This window comes from Prunus mume, linkage group LG4 (genome assembly GCF_029339155.1).
Source record: "Prunus mume cultivar Tortuosa linkage group LG4, ASM2933915v1, whole genome shotgun sequence".
Classification (NCBI taxonomy): Eukaryota; Viridiplantae; Streptophyta; class Magnoliopsida; order Rosales; family Rosaceae; genus Prunus; species Prunus mume.
Window position 1 is genome coordinate 17,527,582 of NC_142701.1, and position 23,459 is coordinate 17,551,040.

At 37.7% G+C, this 23,459-nt stretch overlaps 3 protein-coding genes and 1 long non-coding RNA gene across 9 annotated transcripts; 2 read left to right on the forward strand and 2 right to left on the reverse strand.

The window, feature by feature from the left end:
- Positions 1-529: 529 nt before the first annotated feature.
- Positions 530-1,694, forward strand: LOC148918045 (uncharacterized). Its single transcript, XM_089051156.1, has 4 exons — positions 530-956; positions 1,219-1,277; positions 1,362-1,467; positions 1,613-1,694. The coding sequence occupies exons 1-4, from the start codon at positions 879-881 to the stop codon at positions 1,679-1,681; spliced, it is 312 nt and encodes a 103-aa protein (XP_088907282.1). The 5' UTR covers positions 530-878; the 3' UTR covers positions 1,682-1,694.
- A 2,895-nt stretch (positions 1,695-4,589) lies between these two features.
- On the reverse strand, positions 4,590-10,868 carry LOC107881018 (uncharacterized). Of its 6 annotated transcripts, none has more exons than XR_016125817.1 (10): positions 10,502-10,868; positions 9,631-9,783; positions 9,132-9,220; positions 8,373-8,468; positions 8,171-8,261; positions 7,208-8,073; positions 6,251-6,953; positions 5,547-5,822; positions 5,316-5,401; positions 4,601-5,218 (listed from the first exon to the last, which is right to left on the reverse strand). It is a non-coding gene; the product is annotated as an uncharacterized LOC107881018 (long non-coding RNA). The 6 variants fall into 6 exon arrangements; XR_016125821.1 differs by having other exon boundaries at positions 4,617-5,218; positions 8,030-8,073; XR_016125818.1 differs by having other exon boundaries at positions 4,613-5,218; positions 8,030-8,261.
- A 2,384-nt stretch (positions 10,869-13,252) lies between these two features.
- LOC103329721 (plant UBX domain-containing protein 1) lies at positions 13,253-15,941 on the reverse strand. The gene is made up of 7 exons (XM_008232219.2): positions 15,733-15,941; positions 14,964-15,060; positions 14,765-14,833; positions 14,391-14,458; positions 14,084-14,213; positions 13,905-14,009; positions 13,253-13,690 (listed from the first exon to the last, which is right to left on the reverse strand). Exons 1-7 carry the CDS (start codon positions 15,814-15,816, stop codon positions 13,494-13,496), a joined length of 750 nt encoding a protein of 249 aa, XP_008230441.2. The 5' UTR covers positions 15,817-15,941; the 3' UTR covers positions 13,253-13,493.
- A 1,514-nt stretch (positions 15,942-17,455) lies between these two features.
- AUG6 (HAUS augmin-like complex subunit) lies at positions 17,456-23,425 on the forward strand. The gene is made up of 13 exons (XM_008232221.2): positions 17,456-17,890; positions 18,051-18,107; positions 18,217-18,311; positions 18,952-19,102; positions 19,351-19,476; positions 19,612-19,768; positions 19,854-19,914; positions 19,992-20,313; positions 20,402-20,527; positions 21,249-21,410; positions 21,527-21,776; positions 21,902-22,372; positions 22,720-23,425. Exons 1-13 carry the CDS (start codon positions 17,675-17,677, stop codon positions 22,758-22,760), a joined length of 2,235 nt encoding a protein of 744 aa, XP_008230443.2. The 5' UTR covers positions 17,456-17,674; the 3' UTR covers positions 22,761-23,425.
- Positions 23,426-23,459: the final 34 nt, after the last annotated feature.

Sequence of the window (23,459 nt, forward strand, 5' to 3'; positions counted from 1 at the left end):
TTAAGCCAGTAAGCGGCTTAGGAGAGGCTGTTGAGAATTAAGCTACTCACTGAGCTTAATAAGAAACTGCAGATGACAATCCTGCAGGTTGTACCTGAGAAGAATGAAGAATTGAAGAACTTTCCTTTTTGGGAAGTAGCCGTTAGCTACTCTAGCTATTTTGGGATATTTTCTACTGGTTTTTTGTCATTTCTTAGTGTCTATGTTAACAGACTCTAGCCTAGGTGTAAGAATCGTAGCCTCCAATCATTATGGATGGTAGGAGATGAGTTCTTGTATCCTAAAATATAGGATCCTGATTTTGGCATCTAAAGGAATGTATATGAGGCAGGTTTCTGCTCAGACACTGGAAATAGAAAAAATACATAACTTTTCTCATTCTCTCTGGTTTTTTCTTCTCTCTTCTGCATAAACGTTCTTTAATATATCAAAAACCAACATAGGAGCCAGGGCAAGTCGTGTCCTTTTTTCTCCAAATGAAGACAGACGAAGCTTGCTGGTGCGAAGGAGGAAAGGTGACATAAAATAAGGAAAGGCATAAGAAATGAGGGATTTGTTTCGTGTGGAGTGAAAGGAAGAGATAGAAAACTGTGTTTCTGTTGTTGAGAGAGTGAGAATTGGGAGGCAAATGAAGAGGGAATGAGAGATTTATAATTCCTGGTGGACTTGGTTGGGGTAAAGAAAAGGAAAGGATAAATTAGTCGTCAACACGCATGCAGGGAGAGGTCGGTTAGTGGAGGGAGGCGCATTGGCATTGCTCACCAATGCCTTTCTGCTTTATTGATTTCTTTCTAGTACTAGAAGCCTAATGTTACTGTCTAAGAAAGAAAGGTCTCTTGGAGCTTTATAACTGGCTTCAAGGGCATCTTCCAGCTAATATGACAGTGGACCATGAAATGTATTTTGTAGAATGTGTTGACTTTGCCAAATCCTTCATCCAACTGTATATCAAAGAGGTATGTCTTCTTTATCTTTGAAACTAGGAGTTTTTTTGTCTATGTTTATATGCAACGTGATATAAGCAAAATAGGCAATCTATTCACCCAGACCCAAAAAAAGAAAAATTGTATCCATATTTTGTTTTGTCTATTTGAATGCATCATCTTATTCAACAATTTCACGTACTAAAATTGCAGTTCTGTATTCTTCATTTGTCGTATTTTTCTTGTAGTTTTTTAGACTCATGTCCTCATTTCTTGGCTTGTTTGTGAACTGTAGGATGATGTATTATTCAAAGTGCTCTTTCATCTGCTTTGTGTACCTTGTTGTGCAGAACAGTAAAGAATTAATATCCTAGTTTTCCATTTTTTTAAAAGTTATCGTCATGGATTCCTTTTAACAAGATTTTTGGGTTTATATAGGGATGAAAAGGAAAAGGTTGCATCGGAGGATTCGAATGGCAATTTACTTTTCCGTGTCTCAGATCTTTTCAATCCTGTACTCTTGTTCCATCTTTTCCTATTAGAGGCAAGATGCTCACTCTTGGACATTTACGTATCTGCATTTCCACTTCGGCATGCCTCCTAGTTGTTAATTTGAAATATATATGGTATTGCAGAATAATAAAAAATCACTGACATTGTGCACTTTCTTTTTTCTTCCTATTTTGCAGTTGAGCTATGACCATCAGGTGCTTCTTGATTACCTTATTTCAAAAGATACCGGAATCAGTTGTGCATAATATCTTTTAAGGTCTTTTCTCTTTCTACACCTTCTCTTAACTTACGAAATCTAAACCGTGGTGGGCTGTATTTTTCTGGTGTCGACCTCGGTGACTAAACTATAAAACATTAACCCTCTGCTTTTACATGACTTCTTAACTAATTAGCAAAACAAGAATCAATTTGGTTGAACCCAGACAGTTGTTTTTAATTGCAACTCTTTGTATCTTTCATTTGCTTCTTACCATCCTTAATGCATTCTCTTTTAGGTGCTTGCGTAAAGTGTGTGATTCATGGAGCTTATTTGTGGAATTTCTAGTGGGTGGGCAAGCTACAAATCAATCATTTTGCAAGAAAAGAAAAGTTTCATTGGGTGGCTCGAGTTCCTGGGGAGAGGATTTTCTTGCACCAACAAAAAATCATCTTACATTTCTTGATGATGAACCTGATGAAAAAAATGAAAATGGCTGCAAGCACACCCAAAATGGAGGACAGTATTTCAAAGAAGCCAAAGAGTGCTTACTTTCACTTAAAATTTCTATTGAAGGTCTACACCAAAAGAATCTGTTTCCCTACAATCCTAATGTTCTTTTGAACCAGTACGTCTCTTTGAAATGAGTTTCATTATGCTTCTCAGTAAACTAGTGATTGCTCTTACTATAGGGTTTGATTTCATTTTGAATTTACTACAGTCAACTTCTTTCTTTCACTTTTAGTTTCATTCGTTCCTCGTGATCACGACTTATCCAAACTAAACTGGTTGCTCTTTGCTTGCAGCTTAACAAGATTTCAGGAACTCTGTTTTGAGGAAGAGAAATAAACTTCTCAAAGAATGAACTTATCAGCACAGATTTTTGCAGAGCATCATTTATTCCTTTGAGTTGAAGTGATAAAATGAGATCTTGCCAACCAATGAGGCCAAGTCTCGACGAAAACTCTTTGAGTTTCTTTGAGTCAGGCAACTGGGCCACAGTCAGACAATGCTGGAAAGAGTGCTTTGAGATCCTCATGACTCTTTGAGGCCATATATGGAGATTTTTAAGAAGTGAATGCACTTTGTGGATGAACGTTGTTACATTGAGCAGTGAGGGAATAGAAGAACAAGCTTTGTAGTTAAGGTAATTTAGATTCTATGTATAGAATTTCCAATTTTTTTCCTCAACAAGGATAGGCGAAGAAATCCAATTCGTAGCATAGTTAAATCCACCAGATGAAGTCAAAGTGATATAAATGGTTCTGATCACATGTTCATGTTTGTTGTCTAGACCAGTAAAACTGTTCTCCCACCTCCAGGATATTGCTAAAAAATACTCTTAAACATGAGCACCTGCTAATGCACTATACATATTCGATATGAATAAACTATTGTTAAAGAAAATCACCTGATATTGGTGTAAATTAATTCTATCCAAACTATACCAGCCGCCAGAGAGATAGAAAAGGACTTTACATGATCTCAAGTCTTCCTAATCTCAATTGTCAAAGAAAACTATACCTGATATTGATGTACCCCAAGTCTTCCTTATTATCTCAAACATTCTTCTCATTTCAAAATATAAACTTCCGGTTTCTTTTTCCTTGTTACTTGGCATGATGGCGAGAACAACGTTACCGGGTGGTTTTACTCGGTATTTTCTTAATTTTTTTAAAAATAGTATAGCCGCCCGGCTATACTCGGTTTTTTTTAATATTCTAGCGAATCAGACTCGAACTCATCACTACGAACGTCTAGGGCACAGGGCAAGCCCATTCCATGTTTTGAGCAGTGTTCAAGATATCGGCCTAGGAGCTAGGCGGGAGGACACCGACATCAGGGAGTTAGGGGGGGCCTAGGCGGCCTAGGAGGATCTAGGCGCTGGGGTCTGGGAGCTGTATGGTCGTGTCCTTTTTTTTCCAAATGAAGACAGACAAAACTTGCTGGTGCGAAGGAGCAAAGTGACATGTATATAGTGTGTGAGAAGGAGGAAAGGTGACATAAAATAAGGAAAGGCATAAGAAATGAGGGGTTTATTTCGTGTGGAGTGAAAGGAAGAGATAGAAAACTGTGTTTCTGTTGTTGAGAGAGTGAGAATTGGGAGGCAAATGAAGAGGGGATGATAGATTTATAATTCCTGGTGGTCTTGGTTGGGGTAAAGAAAAGGAAAGGATAAATTAGTCGTCAACACGCATGCAGGGAGAGGTCGGTTAGTGGAGGGAGGCGCATTGGCATTGCTCACTAAAGCGTTTCTGCTTTATTGATTTCTTTCTAGTACTAGAAGCCTGATGTTACTGTCTAATAAAGTCACATAGAAAATCCTTACATCTTCTGCTCTGCAACTACTTTTTTATTTATTTAAATATTTTGACTATACAAGTGGCATAGCACTGTAGGGGAAGACACCTTCAACAATAATTAGTGTGGTATTCTGTAGCATGTGTTGAGAGTGTTTGTCCCACATTGAAATGTTAAGGGACCTAACCTGGGTTTATAAGGAGTTGGGCTACTTCCCTCATTGCCAATTGGTTTTGAGATGAAACCTTAACTTCCTTCATGGAATCAGAGCAAGGCTTAACGTGTTGGGCCCAACGGTCACACGTGCTCCCACGTCATCCAATATGTGTTGTCCAAGTGTTAGGCTTGAAAATTCGCCACACGTGCGGGGGCATGTTGAGAGTATTTGTTCCACATTGAAATGTTTTGGGACCTAGCCTGGGTTTATAAAGAGTTGGGCTACTCCCCTCATTGCCAATTGATTTTGAGGTGGAACCTCAATTTCCTTCATCAAGTGGCCTAGCTAGCATGTGAAATTCTAAAATGTTATACTATTTCATCTTTTGTGTGGTATTCTGTAGCAATCCTCTTCAGGAATGTTTTCAAAATTTAGAGAGAATACAAGCTAATTTCACAGGGAGGAGAAGCTATAGAAAAGCATAACGCAGGACTTTGATTGCACACTGTGCTTAATATGAACCTGTCACAACTCCTTGTGGGCATTTCATGCCTATTTCAGTCAATGGATCGAGGTGAGTGTTTTGCTGTTACTGATCCTATTTAATTGAGTTAGTCTATATCTTCTAATCCCTTTTTAGTCCTTGACTTGTGTTAAATTTTCCTGGGTAACAAATGTCCTTTGTGCCCAACAGTTCTTTTCATTAGTCCTAGAACACGTTCTTTTCTATACCTATGCTGTTTGTAATGAGCATGGCTGCGCATCCCCCAGGAGTTCCACCTATTATAGATTGAGTCTTGCATTCTACATTATCAATTCACTTTTACAGAGTAACAGAGTAACTATTATGATAGTCTATTTAACAAGTATAGCCGGCCGGCGATACTGTTAAATATTCTATTTAAAGCGTATAGCAGCTCGGCTGTACTATTTGAATATAATATTTCATGAGTATAGCCGAACGGCGGTACCATTTAAATATCATAATTAAATAATACAGCCGCGACCACACTCTTCAAATATTAGCAGTGGCCATTTCCTCAGGTGATTAAAGCATGGAGGGTAGATTTTTCTGTATTTCTCAGACCTTCTCACGTTTAGATGCCTCTTTTGCAGTCCTTCCGTTATCTAGCACATCAAAATGATTGTGATGCGACTAATAAATTCATAAAGTAAAAAACAAAAAGAAATTTTCAGTGGGAAAACAGATACAACGATAACTGACCAGGTTTCTTTGCAGACCTCCCAGTTCCCCTTTCACCTGTACAACCATTGGCTGGCAATACTACCATGATTAGAACCACCATGGTCCTAGGAACAAAAACAAATGCAACAGCCAAAAAAAATTGAAGAATAAGTTTCTAAAACAACTAGTCCAAAATGAATAAGTTAAACACAATGTGAATTGATAATGTTACTGGTTCAAATGCATTCCTGGAAATTAATGAAGTCCTACCAGTAGGGATAACAGACAAGTCCAAATAAGGAAATGATCTGCCTAAATGAGGGGTTTCTGTTGCTTTAGGATCAGCAATTGATAAAACTTGAGCTTCATCTCTTATCAATGCATGGGTTTTTCCTGGGTTACATAGAGTTGCAGCTTCAGAAGATACAAAGAACTTCAACATCCATTGCACTCTGAGCACTCTGGCCAAGTACTTCTCCAGCCTGTTGTAAGGCGTCACTGCCTGTCTTTTCCTCGTTATGAAGTTGTTCTTCTTCATGCATCAAACTGTGCCGATGAATGAAGTAAGCAATTAAAATATAAGAAACCAATAAGTTCTGAAGTTAATGTGAACCAACAGTTTAGTTCAGCGGCAGCAGATCCAGCTGGAGCATATGTAAAATCAATGATCCGTAGCAAAGAAATTAGATCGGTGATTACAAATTACATATACAGAAATGAAGTATATCAGGTTAAGAATGCACATAATAGTGGAGTCAGTCAGCCACTCGAGGGCAACTAAGCACTAACAATTATGTACCTTTTATTCTGACCTTGTTTTTATACATACGTATTATTATAGAATACATGTAAATGAGAATGTATTTTCCATGTCGCATCTTATTTTCTATTTCTCATTTCACATGATTGTGTTTGTGCTCATAGGCAGATACATTAATTCCAAATTGACAAAAGATAGGCTTCATATTACATACCTCTCTGGAGTGCTTCAAATCTGCTTCATGATCTACTGAGCAGTTTTCAGGGGAAGTTTCTTCATAAGAACTGGTATTAGTACAAACAGAATGATTCAATTTGGTTATCAATGAGCAGCTATTTTCCACGGGCAGTGATTTCCTTTGTATATTAGATTCATCCATATCCTTTTTTCTTTTATTCCTCCGGCAGAAAGTAATCAATGGTCAACTTGTTTCACGCAAGCTGAATCACCACCTAATTTATCTAACTTATTTCTAGAGAATATGAATCAGTGTCTTCTAAGTTTGATGTATTCAATCTTGGCGAGCTATTCAGAGCTGCTTTTTCTTTCAAATGCTGCTGCTGCTGCTGATGATTTTTGTCTTACAAAATCAGCAATAATTACAGCGGAATTCATCACCAATTGAGAAACTAACCTCCCTCCAACATTATTATCATCAACCAATGCTCCAGCATTAGCATTTGAAGATGAGCCTACTTTCTTGCCACTAGACTTATTCCCATATGCATCCCTTTGGGAAGGAACCTCGTCAAGACTTGTCGGAACGGTTTTAATTGGTATTTGTCTTGTGCCAGACACTTCAATGTGTTTCTTTTCCTTATGGGGCTTATCTAGGCATTGGAGATGATACGACTGAAGGCATTTTCCACAGTGCTTCAGGTTACCCCCAACACAGCACACAAAACAACATGGCATACCTGCAAGAAAAAGAGGCAGGTGAGACAGAATATAGCAATGACCTTAAAAATAAATTATAGGTCTAAGACAACTAAGACGGTTTTCGACTACTCTGAAATAGTGAATCACTATTAAGAGGAATGCGAGGTACAAGCAGAAATGCCATTTGCATATTAAAGAATAAGCAAAGCAAGAGAAGCTTCCATTCACAGAAATGTTTAAACTTCAGAATCAATATGAATTCAAGTAGCCTAACGCATGCCATTCACAGAACCTTGTTATTGGCAAGACCATAGAAACTCCATGATAGGACAACTTCATCATTTCCTTCCACAGAAGACAGACACCAAGTCAGCAAATTTTGTATTCTTTTCTTCTGCGCCCTGTCGTCAGTGCGAAGAGAGAAGAATATAAACAGGGAGAGGAATGGAATTGGATGAATTAAGAGTCACATGATCTCTTCTTCTATGGACCTGACTTGTGCTTCACTGCTTCGGCTTCCCAATCTCAAGCTCAAATTTGCAGCTAAATTTTTTCAATTTCGGGTTTCAGACTTTCAGTCAATCGCAGTGTTTGAAAAGTCGGCCTAGGCGGGCGGCTAGGCGGTGGCTAGGCGGGCTAGGCGGTGGCGAGGCGGGCGCTAGGCAGCTAGGCGGCTAGGCGGTCCCAAGGCGGTCCCTAGGCGGCTAGGTAGTAGCTAGGTGGGCGCCTACGCGGGTTGGGTCTTTTTTCGGCGCCGAACCCGGACGACGAAGCAGTGACTGCGAGAGAAAGTTCCGTCCACTGCGAGTGCAAGCTTCGTGTTCGTTCGAATAATATTTAAAGCGTATAGCCGAACGGCTGTACTGTTAAAATATTCGAATCAGTCTAGAAAGTATAGCCGTCCGGCTGTACGTTTATAATTTCTATTTATACAGTCGAGCCTTGCGGCTATAATGGTAAAATATTGTATTTAAAGCTGATCGGCTATACTGTTAATATATTGTATTTAGAGAATATAGCCGCGCGGGTATACTGTTATAATATCTATTTGTGCATGTATTAAAATAAATAAAAGGTGTGATACTAATAATAGATTTTTCTGTATTTCTCGGACCTTCTTGCGTTTGGAGGTCTCCTCTTTTGCAGTCCTTCCTTTATCTAGCACATCAAAATGATTGTAATGCGACTAATAAATTCATAAAGTAAAAAACAAAAAGAAATTTCCAGTGGAAAAACAGATGCAACAATAACTCACCAAGTTTCTTTGCAGACTTCCCAGTTTCCCTTTCACCTGTACAACCATTGGCTGGCTCTACTTTTGCAGAATGATTAGAACCACCATGATCCTGGGACCAAAAACAAATGCAACAGCCAAAAAAAATTGAAGAATAAGTTTCTAAAACAATTAGTCCAAATGAATAAAAGAGAAACTGATTGGTACTGTGGCATCCTCATACATCCGAAAACGGCTCTTCGCTTGTTTCATGTTCTTAGCAGCGATAGACTCTGCAATGTAGGCACCTTGCTCACTGGAAAGCAAGCCTTCATGAAATCTGAAACAACATAAGTGGAAAAAAATTTGAAACAAGTCATAGAACCAAAATAAAAAATTAAGTACACTAATATATCTGAAACAACATAAGTGGAAAAAAAAATTGAAACAAGTCATAGAACCAAAATAAAAAATGAAGTACACTAATATATCCTAAACAAGATACGTAAATGGAGCATAGTTATCAGGAAAATTTAAATCTCCATCGATCCTGTTACAGCCCAAGAAAACCCAAAGATAAGCAAACAGATTACTGACATTTTTCCAAGACCCAAAAGATGCAAAAAGGGCCATCATATTACGCAGGAACATAGCCTAACAACAAATGATATACCCTATCTTTGCAAGCATCTAGAACAAATGAACACATCTAGAATAGAGGAGAACGGGAAGATTCAGGAACATCAAGGTTACCAAAAAATAACAGAATTCTATTTTATTTCTGTCGTTTACCTCTCTACTGTTTTTACAAGTGAATTGTTTTTTTTAAACAAACTAAATACCGAAGAATTGAACCTTCAAAACGTATTGCAATTTCCAAAACAAAAAAATAAATAAATGAATAAAGATCTAAATGTTCATGTCCACTTCTTGGGATTGGAATATTTTGGATTTTATAACTGTCAAAATTGTTTAGTAATCATAGCATTAGCACTGACAAGACCTTCTTATGGAGCCATTAGCCCCTCAGTCAGCTTTGAGAAGCAGTGTTTGCATCACATTGTACCTGGGATCAAGTTTCCGCTGCCATCCCTGCAAAACATAACCAGTGATGAGATTTGTATAAGATCAGTTAATTGATGACCACACCAATGATAATATAAATAGGAGCAAATTGCCTCTCAGATTTGTATAAGATATCAGTAATTGTCTATTTCTGCTACTCATGGTAAACCTATTATATAATACAAAAAACTATCATATTTGTTTTTCTGAGACAATTAAATTAAATTTATAAAGAGAAGAGAAAGGAGTAAAGGATATATGGCCAACAGAAAAAAGCAGAAAAACAAATAAAGAAAAGACAACTTAATAATCTACGTGTGCTTTAATTTAATGTCTTTGTGCTTATAAATTTCACATGCCTATATTGCGAAAATTACAGAATTTCATAAGAGAATTTCCATGCCTTGGCTGCAATAGATAAAGGAAAAAGAAATTACCTCAAGAACCAAAGTGGTTACCATGACAGCACAGACATTGCCATCGACATTGACTCTATGACGCCTAACTGTCTTCGGTAACTGCTGCATACACTCAGCAGGATGGAGATCACCTTCTGGAGTACCCCAGAAATCGAATGCCTCCTCCACTTGCTGTAAAAAGAAGATTAGACTAAAATCAAATACATAATGTAGATTATTAAGGAGGGAAACTTGTAACAGAAGCTTCCTGAGTTCATAATATCATTGAGGAACTGCATTTTGTCTACAACCATAACACACACAGTTATGAATAAACGAAAAAAGGAGTGAATACTACACACACACACATATAAATATATATCACATATTTCAATTGTGCTTGACAAAATTCAGGCTTTGAGACAAGAAAGTATTACCAGAGGATGGTGGATTGAAAAGCATTCTAATATGAAATTCTTTCTTTGCATAATCTTAGCATAAAGGAGGAATTGAAAGGGCAAATATCAAACTTGCAACTTATTTAATAAGGAACACCCAAACAAGATGAATGCAACGGATCTCCAGAACTGTTAAGGAAAAACTAATAAGGCAAAACCTTTGAAGGTGAATTACTTGCCCATTTTTAGAGAGGAGATGGTGGAAGATAGAACAATAGAGAGACAAAAAAAATCAACCATGTTGGGATAAGATATTAGAAAGATAGTAGCTTATTTTATATATTTTTTTTTGGATTTGTTATGTATTCAGACCACATTCAGGTATATCAACTGATATAATTCACAAACTTCAAGACACAACAAGATACTTAAAAGACTTAAACACAATTCAATCAAAATAGTCCAAAAGCATAAATGCATTGCAAGTAACATCAAAGGTATATATATGTTACCAGGTCCAGGAGCATCTTCAAAAGTGCGTGCGTCACAATGTGACCAAGCGCAGATTGAATCCGATCATCCCCTTCAAGATCATCGACACATTCCTCTTGTTCATAAGTTTCCACCAAAACAGCAGGATCCACGTTCCAATCTCAAGCTCAAATTTGCAGCTAAATTTTTTCAATTTCGGGTTTCAGACTTTCAGTCAATCGCAGTGTTTGAAAAGTCGGCCTAGGCGGTGTCTAGGCGGGCGCTAGGCGGCTAGGCGGTCGCTAGGCGGGCGCTAGGCGGCTAGGTAGTAGCTAGGCGGGCGCCTAGGCGGGTTGGGTCTGTTTTCGGCGCCGAACCCGGAGGACGAAGCAGTGACTGCGAGAGAAAGTTCCGTCCACTGCGAGTGCAAGCTTCGTGTTGGTTGGAATATATTTAAAGCGTATAGCCGCCCGGCTGTACGTTTAAAATATTCGAATCTAATTAGAAAGTATAGCCGTATGGCTGTACGTCTATAATTTCTATTTATACAGTCGAGCCTGTCGGCTATAACACTGATAACGTTGCAGAAGCCTCAGGAATATGATTTGAAAAGTCCTCGTTCGAGAGTATAGCCGCGCGGCTGGGCATGTATTAAATAAATAAAAGGTGTGATACTAATAATAAGATCCAGGAAATAAATTATTCTTTCTTCATCCTTTTTTACCACTCCCTAAATTTAGGGTTCATGGGAAGTGGCTTGTTACTTGGGCCTTAATTTTTGCTCCCACACTGATAATGTTGCAGAAGCCTCAGGAATATGATTTGATGTGGTAGAAATAGACCAGCTTGACAAAATGAGAATACAGTATGCTGATTATTTACTGATATGCTCTACGTTTTACTTGTTTGGCAGATTGGTCCAAATGATAAAAAGATATTCAGACATATATCTTAAAGATAAATAACAAACATTCCACAAGTTCAGGCTCTTAGAACATATCCGGGAAGGAAGCTGACTGTGTGTACTAAAATAGGATCAGCAATGGACATTTCCCCAAGTGCTCTTAGAATAGTTTCCTAACAATTGGTCCAAATAAATAAAAGAGAAACTGATTGGTACTGTGGCATCCTCATACATCCGAAAATGGCCCTTCGCTTGTTTTGATGTTCTTAGCAGCGGCTGACTCTGCAATGTAGACACCTTGCTCACTGGAAAGCAAGCCTTCAGGAAATCTGAAACAACATTAAGTGGAAAAAAAAATTTGAAACAAGTTGCAGAACAAAAAAAAACACATTAAAAACACTAATATGTCCTAAACAAATTATAAAACGTAAATGGAGCACCGTTATCAGGAAAATTTAAATCTCCATAGATCCTGTTACAGCCCAAGAAAACCTAAAGACAAGCACGAAGGAACATAGCCTAACAACAAATACAGGAAAATTTAAAACAAAAATAAGAGTATCGCCGCGCGGCTATACTATTATTTTTTTAAAAACTACAAGGTACGGCCGATCGGCTACACTATTTTCAAAAAATTAGAAAACGAGTATAGCCGGCCGGCTATACTATTTTATTGAAAAATTAAAACAGGTAGTATAGAGCTATACTACTTATTTAAAAAAAACAGTTGTCCCCCTGGCGAGTAGGCACCCACGTGTCAAACAAGTTGTGGAGGTCTATTCATGACAGGTGACAAATCGACCCTTTGGTTGTTCAGTTGTTCAATATCTAATTTGACTGAGGCATGTCTAATACATGCAAAGTATACCTCTAAATTGCATAGTTAAGGTTACTTGATTGGGCATTTGATGGAAATGGTAAATTGTCTTGCTTGCTAAATGTTTTTTTATGTGCATTTGATTACAGAAAAACCGGAGTAAATCCTGACGGCTATACTTTTTAAGTATATTATATTTAGACGGTATAGCCGACCGGCTATACTATTTATTTATTTTTTAAAAAAGGGTTGGCCCCTAAGCGGTTAGGCGTCTATGTGTCAAAATATGTATAGCCGCACGGCTATACTATTTTTTTAAATAAAACCGGCGTAGAGCCGTTCGGCTAGACTATACTCTGTAAAAACATTATATTTTAAAGGCATAGCCGTCCGGCTATACTATTCAATGAAAAAATACCCGAGTATAGCCGCCCGGCTCTACCTTCAGGAATGAAGTTTGAAATTTTTGCTACCGGATTTGATTATATCAAGATCTCTCCCAATCGATTCACAAACACCAGACAACTACTATGGGCTTCACCTGTTGACCAGCTCCACGCACTTGAGCAATACTTCCAGATGCTACTGGTTTCTCTTCAAAATCATCAAAACTCTCCGGGAGCTTGCGGTCAAACACTCGGTCGATAGTTTTCTTCGTCTAGCCAAAGCTATGAGAGCTTGGTGCATAAAGAAAGAGCACCGACTATAAACAATGGCGGGTCTGGGCGTTTTTTTTTTTTCTTTTAGATTTTTATTTTGCTGACTTAGGTTAAATTTGTAATGCTTTTGTAACCCCTAGTAGTAGATTTTAAAAAATATATTTCTTTAAATGATATTCCTAGTTGAAAACATCTATTTTCTATTTAGTGGCAATTTCTAACATGACCCGAAACACGACTCGAAACCATAACTATTAAATTTTGCAGGGCATAATGTGTCCAAATCCCCTCCTCCTCGTATGTTTTTCTTTGCCATTCAGATCCTCTCCCCGTTGATAAACACAGAAAAAGGAAGTTGGGAAAACAGGCAATACAAATGCCTAGCCAGCACTATACATAATATTCAAAGATGTAAGATGAAAAGGTAAAATAATTAGAAGCACAGTCACTGACATGTCATATATGGTTAACATTCATATATTGTTTTAGAAAATAAGAACCACCTTAGCAAAGCACATATGCAGAAGTTCTCTCTTTAAACTCCTAACAATTATCCGAAGGCAAGTTGCGGCCATCAAATAAGGATCAGAATCAGCACAATCTTAAAGATAGGGAGTTGCTCTCATCAATTTACAGAACTCATGTGATTCATGTCACAGTTTCAGCCACTTTGGCTTAACAGGTTTTTTCTCCGCAGGCTTCTTCTCTTGAACAACAGGAGGTGATGCCTCTGGTATCGTTTCTGGTGCAGACTCAACAGGCTCTGCATGTTTAGTGAGGAGTTCCAAACCTTTCAAAGACATGATCTCTTCCTGAAGGAAGGGACCTGACTTGGCATCTGAAGCATCATCTGGTGGATGACAATACAATAATCAAACATTTCACATTAGCCATTGCTATTTACAATCAAAAGATATATACATCACATCAGTGAAATAATTTTCAGGTAAAAGTTCTGATTCCTCTGCCATCACCGCAGACGGGCAACCCCATAATCATAGAGAAGAGTGTCTCCATTGAGAATATTTCATTTTAAGTTATGAGACCAAAAGGCATGTGCTAACCTTTTGGCATATTATATGAAAAATACACAATTGCACCAGGAACAAAGCCAGCAGAGTAAAAATCCTGTGACGTGTCTTTTATCTGCTTCTTAGGAGGAGTAGTATCTGCATCAGTAAATGTTAGAATCTATTGCATAATCATACATGGAAAATTCAATATTTTGATTTACTCTGCATACATATGTAGAATGGTAATTCTGGTCGAGCAACTACTTTCGTTAGGAGATCAACCAAGCTCTGAACTGTTTCTGATGGATGAAAAGTGGCCTCTAATGTGTGATTATCAGGAAATCGAACCCTGATCACAGTCTGCATACATCACACATGAACTTAACAAATAGATAAAAAGCGATTATATGACTAATTAAGATTTGGAAAAGGTTATGCATCCGATGATGATGGGACAGAATTGATCCTATACAAACAATAGAAACAATCACTATAACAAGGAGAAAAGAAAGTCATAATAAAAGGTATAGCAACCACCTTTGTTATCCTTGACCTGCGGGCTGCCTGTTCTGCCTCTTTAAGCTTTCGTGTTTTTAGAACCTTATCTGTTCATATTGCATTAATGAAATATAGTAAGTACAAATACCATAAGAATACCTCCAATTGCATGTATCAGTATAAGTCTTTGAATGTGTAACTAAATTCCCAATAGTTTATCAAATTTCGTTCATGTTATTAAGTTTTTTAGAATAAAATACTTGAGGCATTGACAAGACTTCCAATAAGCAAGAAGATTATGTTTCCCATTAAAATATTCGCTAGCATATTATAGAACTTGAACACCAGCCGCTACACAGGAAAGATTTTATTTTCCCCCTAAAATTATAAATGATATGGTTTTTGTCAATTACCTTCCTTTTTGGCATTCATAATCCGATAATAATCCTCTGCTGTAAACTCAAAAAATTCATCTGTCTCCTCTGCCAAACAAAAAATGACGAAAAGAAAAAAATTTCTATCAGGCATCTCAATGTGCTTCCACAGATAATCCAAAATATAAAAAGCTATAAGCTGAATGGTTTGGCCTAGCATAGTTGAATTGCTTCATACCAGTAATAGACTCTTCCGTTTGCGAAGAAGAAGCAGCTGACGTTTCAAAAACATGAATTTCTCTCCCGAACTTTTCTTTTGCTGCTGTGAGCTTGGCCTGAACTCACCCCGACAAAACGAAAAGGCAAAAGTAAATGTACTATCACAACATCAGGTAAAGAAGGATCCATCTAACGTTCAAATTAGAATCATCTCAATTCCAAAATTGGTACTTGGTACTTTCACTCACCACACTCATATGACGGAATGAATAGCGGTGGTTTGTACCAATGATTAGTATATACTAACACAGCTATTACAATGTGTACTTGTGATTTTGTGGTTAGTTACAAAGCTACTACGCACTGACTTCATTGAAGACTTGAAGTACAAGAAGCACACAAAGCACTTGCTCGGAATTGCAATGGGAACCAACAAAAACCAAAAATACCAAAACCTTAGCCGCACCAAATTCAACTCTTGTCCTTTTTAGTCTGTTGATGAGAAGTATTTATTGCCACAGAACCTCAAGCATAAGATTACACAGAATCATGTTCTTGTTCTTGTAGTTGCAAAAAATAAAAAATAAAAGAAACAAAAAAGAAACCAGGGAAGTTGCACTAGACCCACAACTTAGAAATAGGCAACGATCACTAATCGAAAATTAAAGCTCAAATGATCCATTATATACAAAACCCAGATCGACCCAGTAGCAAAACGAATACCAATAGAGCGAAATCAAGAAAATATATATACTCGTGATTGAAAAGGCAGGGACTTGGGTAAAAACCTTAGCTTCTTCAGCTTCCATGGGATCAATATTGGTGAACCTCCTTCGTTTCAAGGAAAATTGAGAAGAAACATCAACGATCATCAGCGACACTCCAAGAAATCCCAGAAGCAAAGAGACAGAGGGATCCGATAAGAAAGTTCTCTCTGTGTATAATATAAGGTTCGCCGTTTGCGGTGTGACTTGTATTTTTATACGTATGAATGATGCACTGCTATTCCTTTCCTCTTTGGGAGGCCTTCCTACAAAATACAGAGTAAGTTTGCACCAGTAAAACAGTAAACTTTTCCAAATTACCGCTGTAAAATGTTACAAAATACTGCCAGCACAACATCTTCTGGGCCTGCAAGCCTATGGTCTTGTGGGCCTAAAATCTAGTAAAGGTTTAACTATTTGAGCCCTTGGAAATTGCTTTTATGCAAAGCCAAAAATTTTTATTGGGCTTTTGGGACAAATGTGCTTGATTATATTTAGCTGCATATAGGCAGGCATATTTCATTTAAATTGGGTGGCTTGCTTTAGGCATCATTATGCTTTTAAAAAAAGCAAAAAAAATTATCAACTATAAAAAGCTTTGGGATGAATCACTTCTTCACTACACACTAGTTTGTCGCTCACCAAACTTTTCTTTTTATCATATAAACCTTTACCTTTACTCATTCCTTTGTCTTCAATGAAGCCATCTCTTATTTAGGGATATGTTAGCATTCAAGCTAAGCAAAACATGCAATCAAAGTCAATCCCAAAAGCATCATATATCATTTAGTGTTATTAATTCCTCCCCACCTTCAATTAAACTAATCGCCTATCTCTTCATTTGATGGTACTAATTATGGCAATGTTTTTTTTCCTTTTAAATAAGCGATAAGTATATTATTGACCAGTAAACAAAAATACAAAGCAACTATATGTCGAATATGGGTAAATCTTCTCCAGAGATCAAATTCAACAAAAGTGTCAAGTCTTACAAAGCTACATAATTTTCTTTCACAATTAAAAAACAAATGACTTTCACAAGGAATTTGTAACTCAAACGATTAAGAACATTAACTCATGATCTCAATGTTCTAGGTTCGATTTCCCTCTCCCTAATATCGCTTATTTTTTTTATAAAAAAAGACTTTCTTTTGAAGATCCTATTGAGTCACTAGCACCTTACTTAGCCAAACTCAATAAAAAACCAAGGTCAACCTATCAAACTATTGTACATTGGAGGTCCATTGATCATCCAACCACTAAACCAGTTGTGGAATTATTTCGGCTCATTAACTTATGTCCTGTCCTGTGTTTGATCTTACATTTTACCATCAATTTTGCAATTAATACGTATATTCTCATGTGCATGCCTATTTTATTTACTTATTAAAGTCATCAACCAAAACAAAAAATCAATTTATTGAGGTTGAAACAAAAAGAAAGGCCAATAAGGTGTCAGTGAGTACATAGCTTACAGTGGTCCAGCGGAGCATGCTACCATCCTCACCGAACAACCAGATGACGACACCTAACGATTTGAAGATGGCCGGCAATAGTTTCATTTCATTAGCCCACGTCAGCACCTTTCAAATTCCTCAACCGGCTACGTGACTACTTTACCGTTCCTCCGGGCCCATCAACGGCATAATAAAACACAAAGCCACTACAGCAAATCATTTTTTTTTTAAATAAAAAAATTGAATTCTGAAACAAAAGTCCCTACACATTTCCATATTAGAAAATTAACCCCAACTTATTCAAACCGAGTCGCGTTTCACAATCAGGAAACTTCCTCAGGGACCTGCATTTCAAAACCCTTCCGATCAAAACAAAAGCAAAAATAACCAAAAAAAAATCAAAAAGAAAAAAGGAAGAAACAGAACCGGAGGCAGAGAGAAGCAAAAAAGCGAAACAGAGAAGGAGAGAGAGAGAGGGGGAGGGGTTCAGGTTTGTGGGGTTGTTGGTGATGACTATGGACAGAGAGAAGGAGAGAGAGATAGAGCTAGAGAGTGCAATGTACACTAACTGTTTGCTATTAGGGTTGGATCCGGCCATTATCGGACTCGGCGGCTCCAATGCCACTCCTCGGGTCGGATTCTTCCGCCACTCTAACCCTAAATTGGGCGAACAGCTTCTCTACTTCATTCTCTCTTCTCTCAGAGGCCCAATTCAATCCGCCAAGGTACAATCTCGATTTCCTTCCCTGTATGCTCCACCCATATTTACACTGATGATACATATACATATATTTCAAATTCAATTTCTTTGCATATAAGTGTTTGTCTCTTTGTTTTACTGTCTTCCACTTTGCATCATGTCCCTAACGTTTTGAGATCTTTCAGGATTTCGATAAGGTCTGGCCAATTTTCGATTCCGCCCAATCGCGGGATTTTCGTAAGGTAAATTCGACTATTCTACTTTTCTTTGGTGCTCCTAGTTTTACTTTTCTTTTCATTTAATCATTGGGATGAGATGATTTATTGGTGGATTATTTTTTTTTATAATTAGGTTGTGCAAGGGATCATTAGTGAGCTCGAATCGCAAGGGGCGCTTCCTAGGAGCAATTCGAGGGTTTCATCACTTGCTACATGTTGCGGACCCAGGTTGGTTGATGATACTACTCGTTGTTTTTATCCGCATTTTTTTAATGTACAATTTTTTGCCTTTAATATTGAACTTTAAATGTGGAATTGGGCTTGATTGGTGAGAAAATTGACAAAGATACGAAATTCACATATAAACCATAATTTTGTTTGCTTTCTTAGTTTGACCGAGGTTCATAGTTTTGTTGGGCTCACTTCCCTTTTGCATTTAAGTGAGAAACAATTTGCCAAACTAATTTTAAAAAAATGTAGTTATATTTAACAGTAAACTTGTTTTCCCCCCAATCAGCCAATTGATGATATTAAAGTTAATGCTTTCTGCTTAAATGTTGTTGAAATTCCTCTTAGGGCTCGTTTGAGAGTAATTCTGGATAGGCCAATGATCACTTCTATGTACTTCTCCACAAAATCGCTTAAATCACTTAAAGTGATTATATGGAGAATCACGTGGGAGGTGCTTCTCCCCATAAGTGATTCTGTCCATCCGAAAATCATTCCCAAATGAGCCCTTAATTAAAATGACTATATCTTGTGTAGACTCATGGTTTACAATTTTATGGGTTTTCTAATGGTAATGGGTTTGGGTCTTTATGATTGCAATTATGGTTGGTTAATCATAAGCCTCATGTGTTGACTGCAGGTTTGTAGAACTTCTGTGGCAGCTTTCTTTGCATGCTTTGCGAGAGGTTCATAGGCGAACATTTTCAGCTGATGTAGCTTCTAACCCACTTCCGGCATCATTGACTGATGTAGCCTTTTCACATGCAGCTACTTTACTTCCTGTTACTAAGGTAGGCTTGACCTACACTTACAATTTTACAACACTCATAAGTTCTATTACCGATGACATTTGAAATTGGGTTCCCAAATTATGATATTATTAGCTATTGGCATGTCCATAGAGTTTTTCCTTTCGATAAAATTCTTAGATGAGTTTTCAGGGTTTAATGAAAATCTGCATTTTTCTGTGTGAGTTTTCTTCTTTAGACTGCTTAGTTGACCTTCAATAGCAGTTATTTGAGCTTATTATCTTGTACAGGCTAGAATAGCACTTGAACGAAGAAGGTTTATTAAAAATGCGGAAACAGCAGTACAGAGACAGGCAATGTGGTCTAATTTGGCCCATGAGATGACTGCAGAGTTTCGTGGTCTTTGTGCTGAAGAGGTATAGGGGTAACTCACATTTCGACGAGCAACTTTTTGTAGTAGAAGCTTACTGGAAATTTTTAGAAATTTTCAGTTCACCTACAACTTTACAATTTGTATTCTGACGCGTCTCTCTGTAAAACATGAATCTCAGGCTTATTTACAGCAAGAGCTGGAAAAGTTACATGACCTTAGGAACAAAGTGAAGTTGGAAGGGGAACACTGGGATGACCTTGTTTCTAGTTCGAGTCAGAATTCCCATTTAGTATCCAAGGCTACTCGTTTGTGGGAGTCTATATTAGCCCGTAAAAGTGAGTACATATTCATGGTTCCGTTATCAATTTCTTAGGTTTTATGTGTTATCAAATTGTGTGACGTGATCACCATTATGTGTAGGTCAACATGAAGTTCTTGCTTCAGGCCCTATTGAGGATTTAATAGCTCACAGGGAGCATAGGTAATCTACCATCAGGTATCATTTTGACATCACTGGAGGCAATTCACCAACTCACCTTTGCATACAATTCTTTCTAGGTACCGCATCTCTGGATCTTCTTTGCTTGCAGCTATGGATCAGAGTTCTCAGGTTCCTTATGGAGATGTCTTATCTGTCCAATCTGGTGATTTTAATCCAACGCATGTGGATGACGAAGAAAAAAATGATGGATCGTATGTCAATGTTAATAGAGAAAAGATGAAGAGCAATTCAGATTCATCCCATTCACAAGTAAATGATGAATCACTCCATCGAGCAGATGAAAGAAGTGGAAGAATCCACCCAACCGTTGATGTGGCAGAAATTATCAGGCGTTGGACACATGCTTTACAGCGTATTCATAAACAGTCGCTTCATATGGTATGCTACTTTGTATATGCTCATGATATTGTTGGATAAAAGTTTAGAAAAACTTAGTGAATTGGTGTTATACAATGGTAATTCGTAGGCAAAAGCTAATGAGGGAGAGGGTCCAGAAATTTTAAGAAGTGCACATGATGGCAGTTCAAGCGGTCATGCTGAGTCTTTAGCTGCAACTCTTGCTGAACATCAGCAACACTTGGTTAGCTTTCAGGTAATACTTATGGTTTAAAAGTACTAGTTAGATCTGAAGTGCTACCAGCTTCCCAGTTTCAACTTCATGTAGAACCAATTCGTATCTGATATATGTGGCATTTGATGGTGTATTTGTACATTTCATGGGTGTTTAAATTCCATGGAAATATTTATCATTCTTCCTTATAAAGTTATATCATGTAATCAGGGGACAAGGGAGTCTTGTAATAAATACAGACCTTCTTAGTTGATCCAAAGATACGAAGACTTGTATTATTTAGAGAGCTTTTTGATATTGCAGTTTTCCTTATAGTGACCAAAGTATTAGAATTGTAGGATATTGCATTAGAATCAACCGTTTTCTTGGTGAACCAGCACTGTTTGAGAATAAGGGGTCAATTTCTCCAAATGCTCTTTGACCCATCCCAGAATAAATGTGTTATTTGAGCAGTCTGTTGTTTAAGCGAACCAATTAATATTCTGACATTCCTTCAAATATAACCTCAATGAAGTATGTTGATTTGAGCTTTCCCGTTGGTAGGTAGGTGGGGTAATGTGGGATAGTGAATGTTAAAAATGATTGGATTTCTATAACTGAATAGACATCATATGACTGTCAATAAAAGTGAGATGATTCATGCACATGCCTTTCTTGAATGCCTCCTTTCTCTCATGCATATTTGTCATGACTATGCTTTCCTGATTTTATGCTGAGATTTTCCAATTCATAACTTCTGTAGGTTCTCATTAATCAACTGAAGGAAGTTGCTCCGGCAATACAAAAGTCAATATCAGAATGTACAGATAAAGTAGATAGCATTTCCTCTAGTCTGCCTCCAAGGACCAAACATCCTGGTCGCTCAACCTCACCTATTCAAGCACAGAGCAGTGGAAGGACATTGGTAATACACCACACCTATTTTTTGCAAAACTTAATGTTTACTAAAACCTGTCTCACCTTGAATTACTGCAGTCTACAAGTGATGTACTGGTCTTTTTTTCCTTTGTAATAATTCAGGAAAGCAACACTGATGATGTGGCTGAGGTGACTTCAAAATTGTCTACCTTTCAGCTCGAAAAGGTGTCAGCTAGCCCTACTTTAAAGCTCCCACAGTTGTTTACCTTGACTCCTAACTCTTCTGGGAAAGGTGCAAGTATGAATAAGCGCCCTGTTTCAGCTGCTCAAACAACTCAAATAGAGAACTTTTCTGAAAGGAAATCTGTGGAGCAGCCTATATCAAATAATCACATAGATAATCTACCACAAGGTCTGCTGTGTGTGCCTTGCTTCTCAAAGTCTCATTGCATTATAAGCGTGTTGTCTTGCTCAAGGAATTTCAAATTATATGTGGATTGGGAATTGGTTTTTGATTTTTAGTTTCGTGTTATGCAGATAGTGATAATTATTTTGTCCAGAATCTAAAGAGATCTGTCAGAGAAGCTGCTCTGTCACGGAACTCCTTAAATTCCGAATCATCACGAGGCAGCCATTCTGATGAAAGCTCTGAGCATTTCTTTTTACCTCTTTCCTCATCTGGGTTTTCACGTCAAAACCAAGAATCTAAAGGGGTTTCCTTGAGGAGTAAAAGGTTTGCATCTCAGACAGAGGCTTCCTTGCTTGAAAATTGTGCTTCTGATGGTCATATGGAGAGCAAATACTCTGAATTATCTCAAGTTTTGAACGGTTTAGATTCACTTGATGATTATGACCAAGTAAATGGGTTTCTTTCGGCTACGGGTTCAAACTGTGCTGCTTCGGACACACAAAGATCATTTTATGACTTCGAGGAAGCTCAGGAGCAGGTTTTCTCGCCTCCTTTGCTAATGGACTCATCACTGTTAGCGGATTATGAGGACTTGCTTGGTATGTTGCTCCAGCCACTACTATTTCTGTTTGTAGGCTGTTATATGTACAGATTGTTATCGGTGGATGACTTCATTTTGTTATTGAGTGCCTTTGTAGTTCCAAGTAAATGGTTCATCTCTGATGGTTCAGGCACTAGATTTTCTAGTTTATATCGTTAACCCTTGGGGATATTAGCAGTGAGGTCAATCACCACACGACCTCTATCATGCATACAAGATGGTTTATATCACAACTCACAGACACACACAAGGACACATTGAGAGGAGTTTGTTTAAACTGCAATGCTCTTTTTGTCTCCTTTAGTTTCTTCCCATTGAGAGAATTTTTCTTTACTCTTTTTGCAGCGCCGCTTTCAGAAACTGATACAGCATTAATGGAGCACTGACATTGAATATTGAGCAACCTTAATTTTTGGTTGAGGAGATATTTGGTCGCTGTGATGGTTTTGGTTCCATTTCTCGGGACACTTTCCACTTCCCAAGTAATTGTTGACATGCTTGTATGATTTATTTGATGTTCTGTACATTTTCACCCTCCAGCTCAGCACAGTGTTTGGAGGGAACTATGAACCTGCTAGCAGTGCTGTTGTACATGCATGACAAATGCTCGGAGATGATTGTATCGTGTTGAAACTCCTACCTGGATCTTAGAACCCTAAAATCCAAAGCCCCAACCTGATTGTATCATGCTGCAGACAAATTATATGGGGTGATTTTGTCCACGGATGCTACAAAAACTACCTCATCTGACTGCTTGGTGGGTATAAGTTAAAAACAGGGTGAATCACGCACATGCGGTTCTTATTAGCATGAAGGTGTGCATCAATACTTCTTTGAGTATCAAGTTTCAGTTACCTGACAAGATTGTTTGTTGGTCTGATTTATATGTATCTGATTAATCTGACATAAATGTAAGTTGCTGAAACAACAGAATTGAGAAATTGTTGAACCATAGGATAGCATTTTTCTTCTTCTTCATTATTCTTTCAGTAGGGTATATTTCTGTTAAAATGCTGGAATTGTGAGTATCAAGTTAGTCCATTTTGTCTTCTTTCTTGGCCTTCTTAATATGTGTCATTTCACTT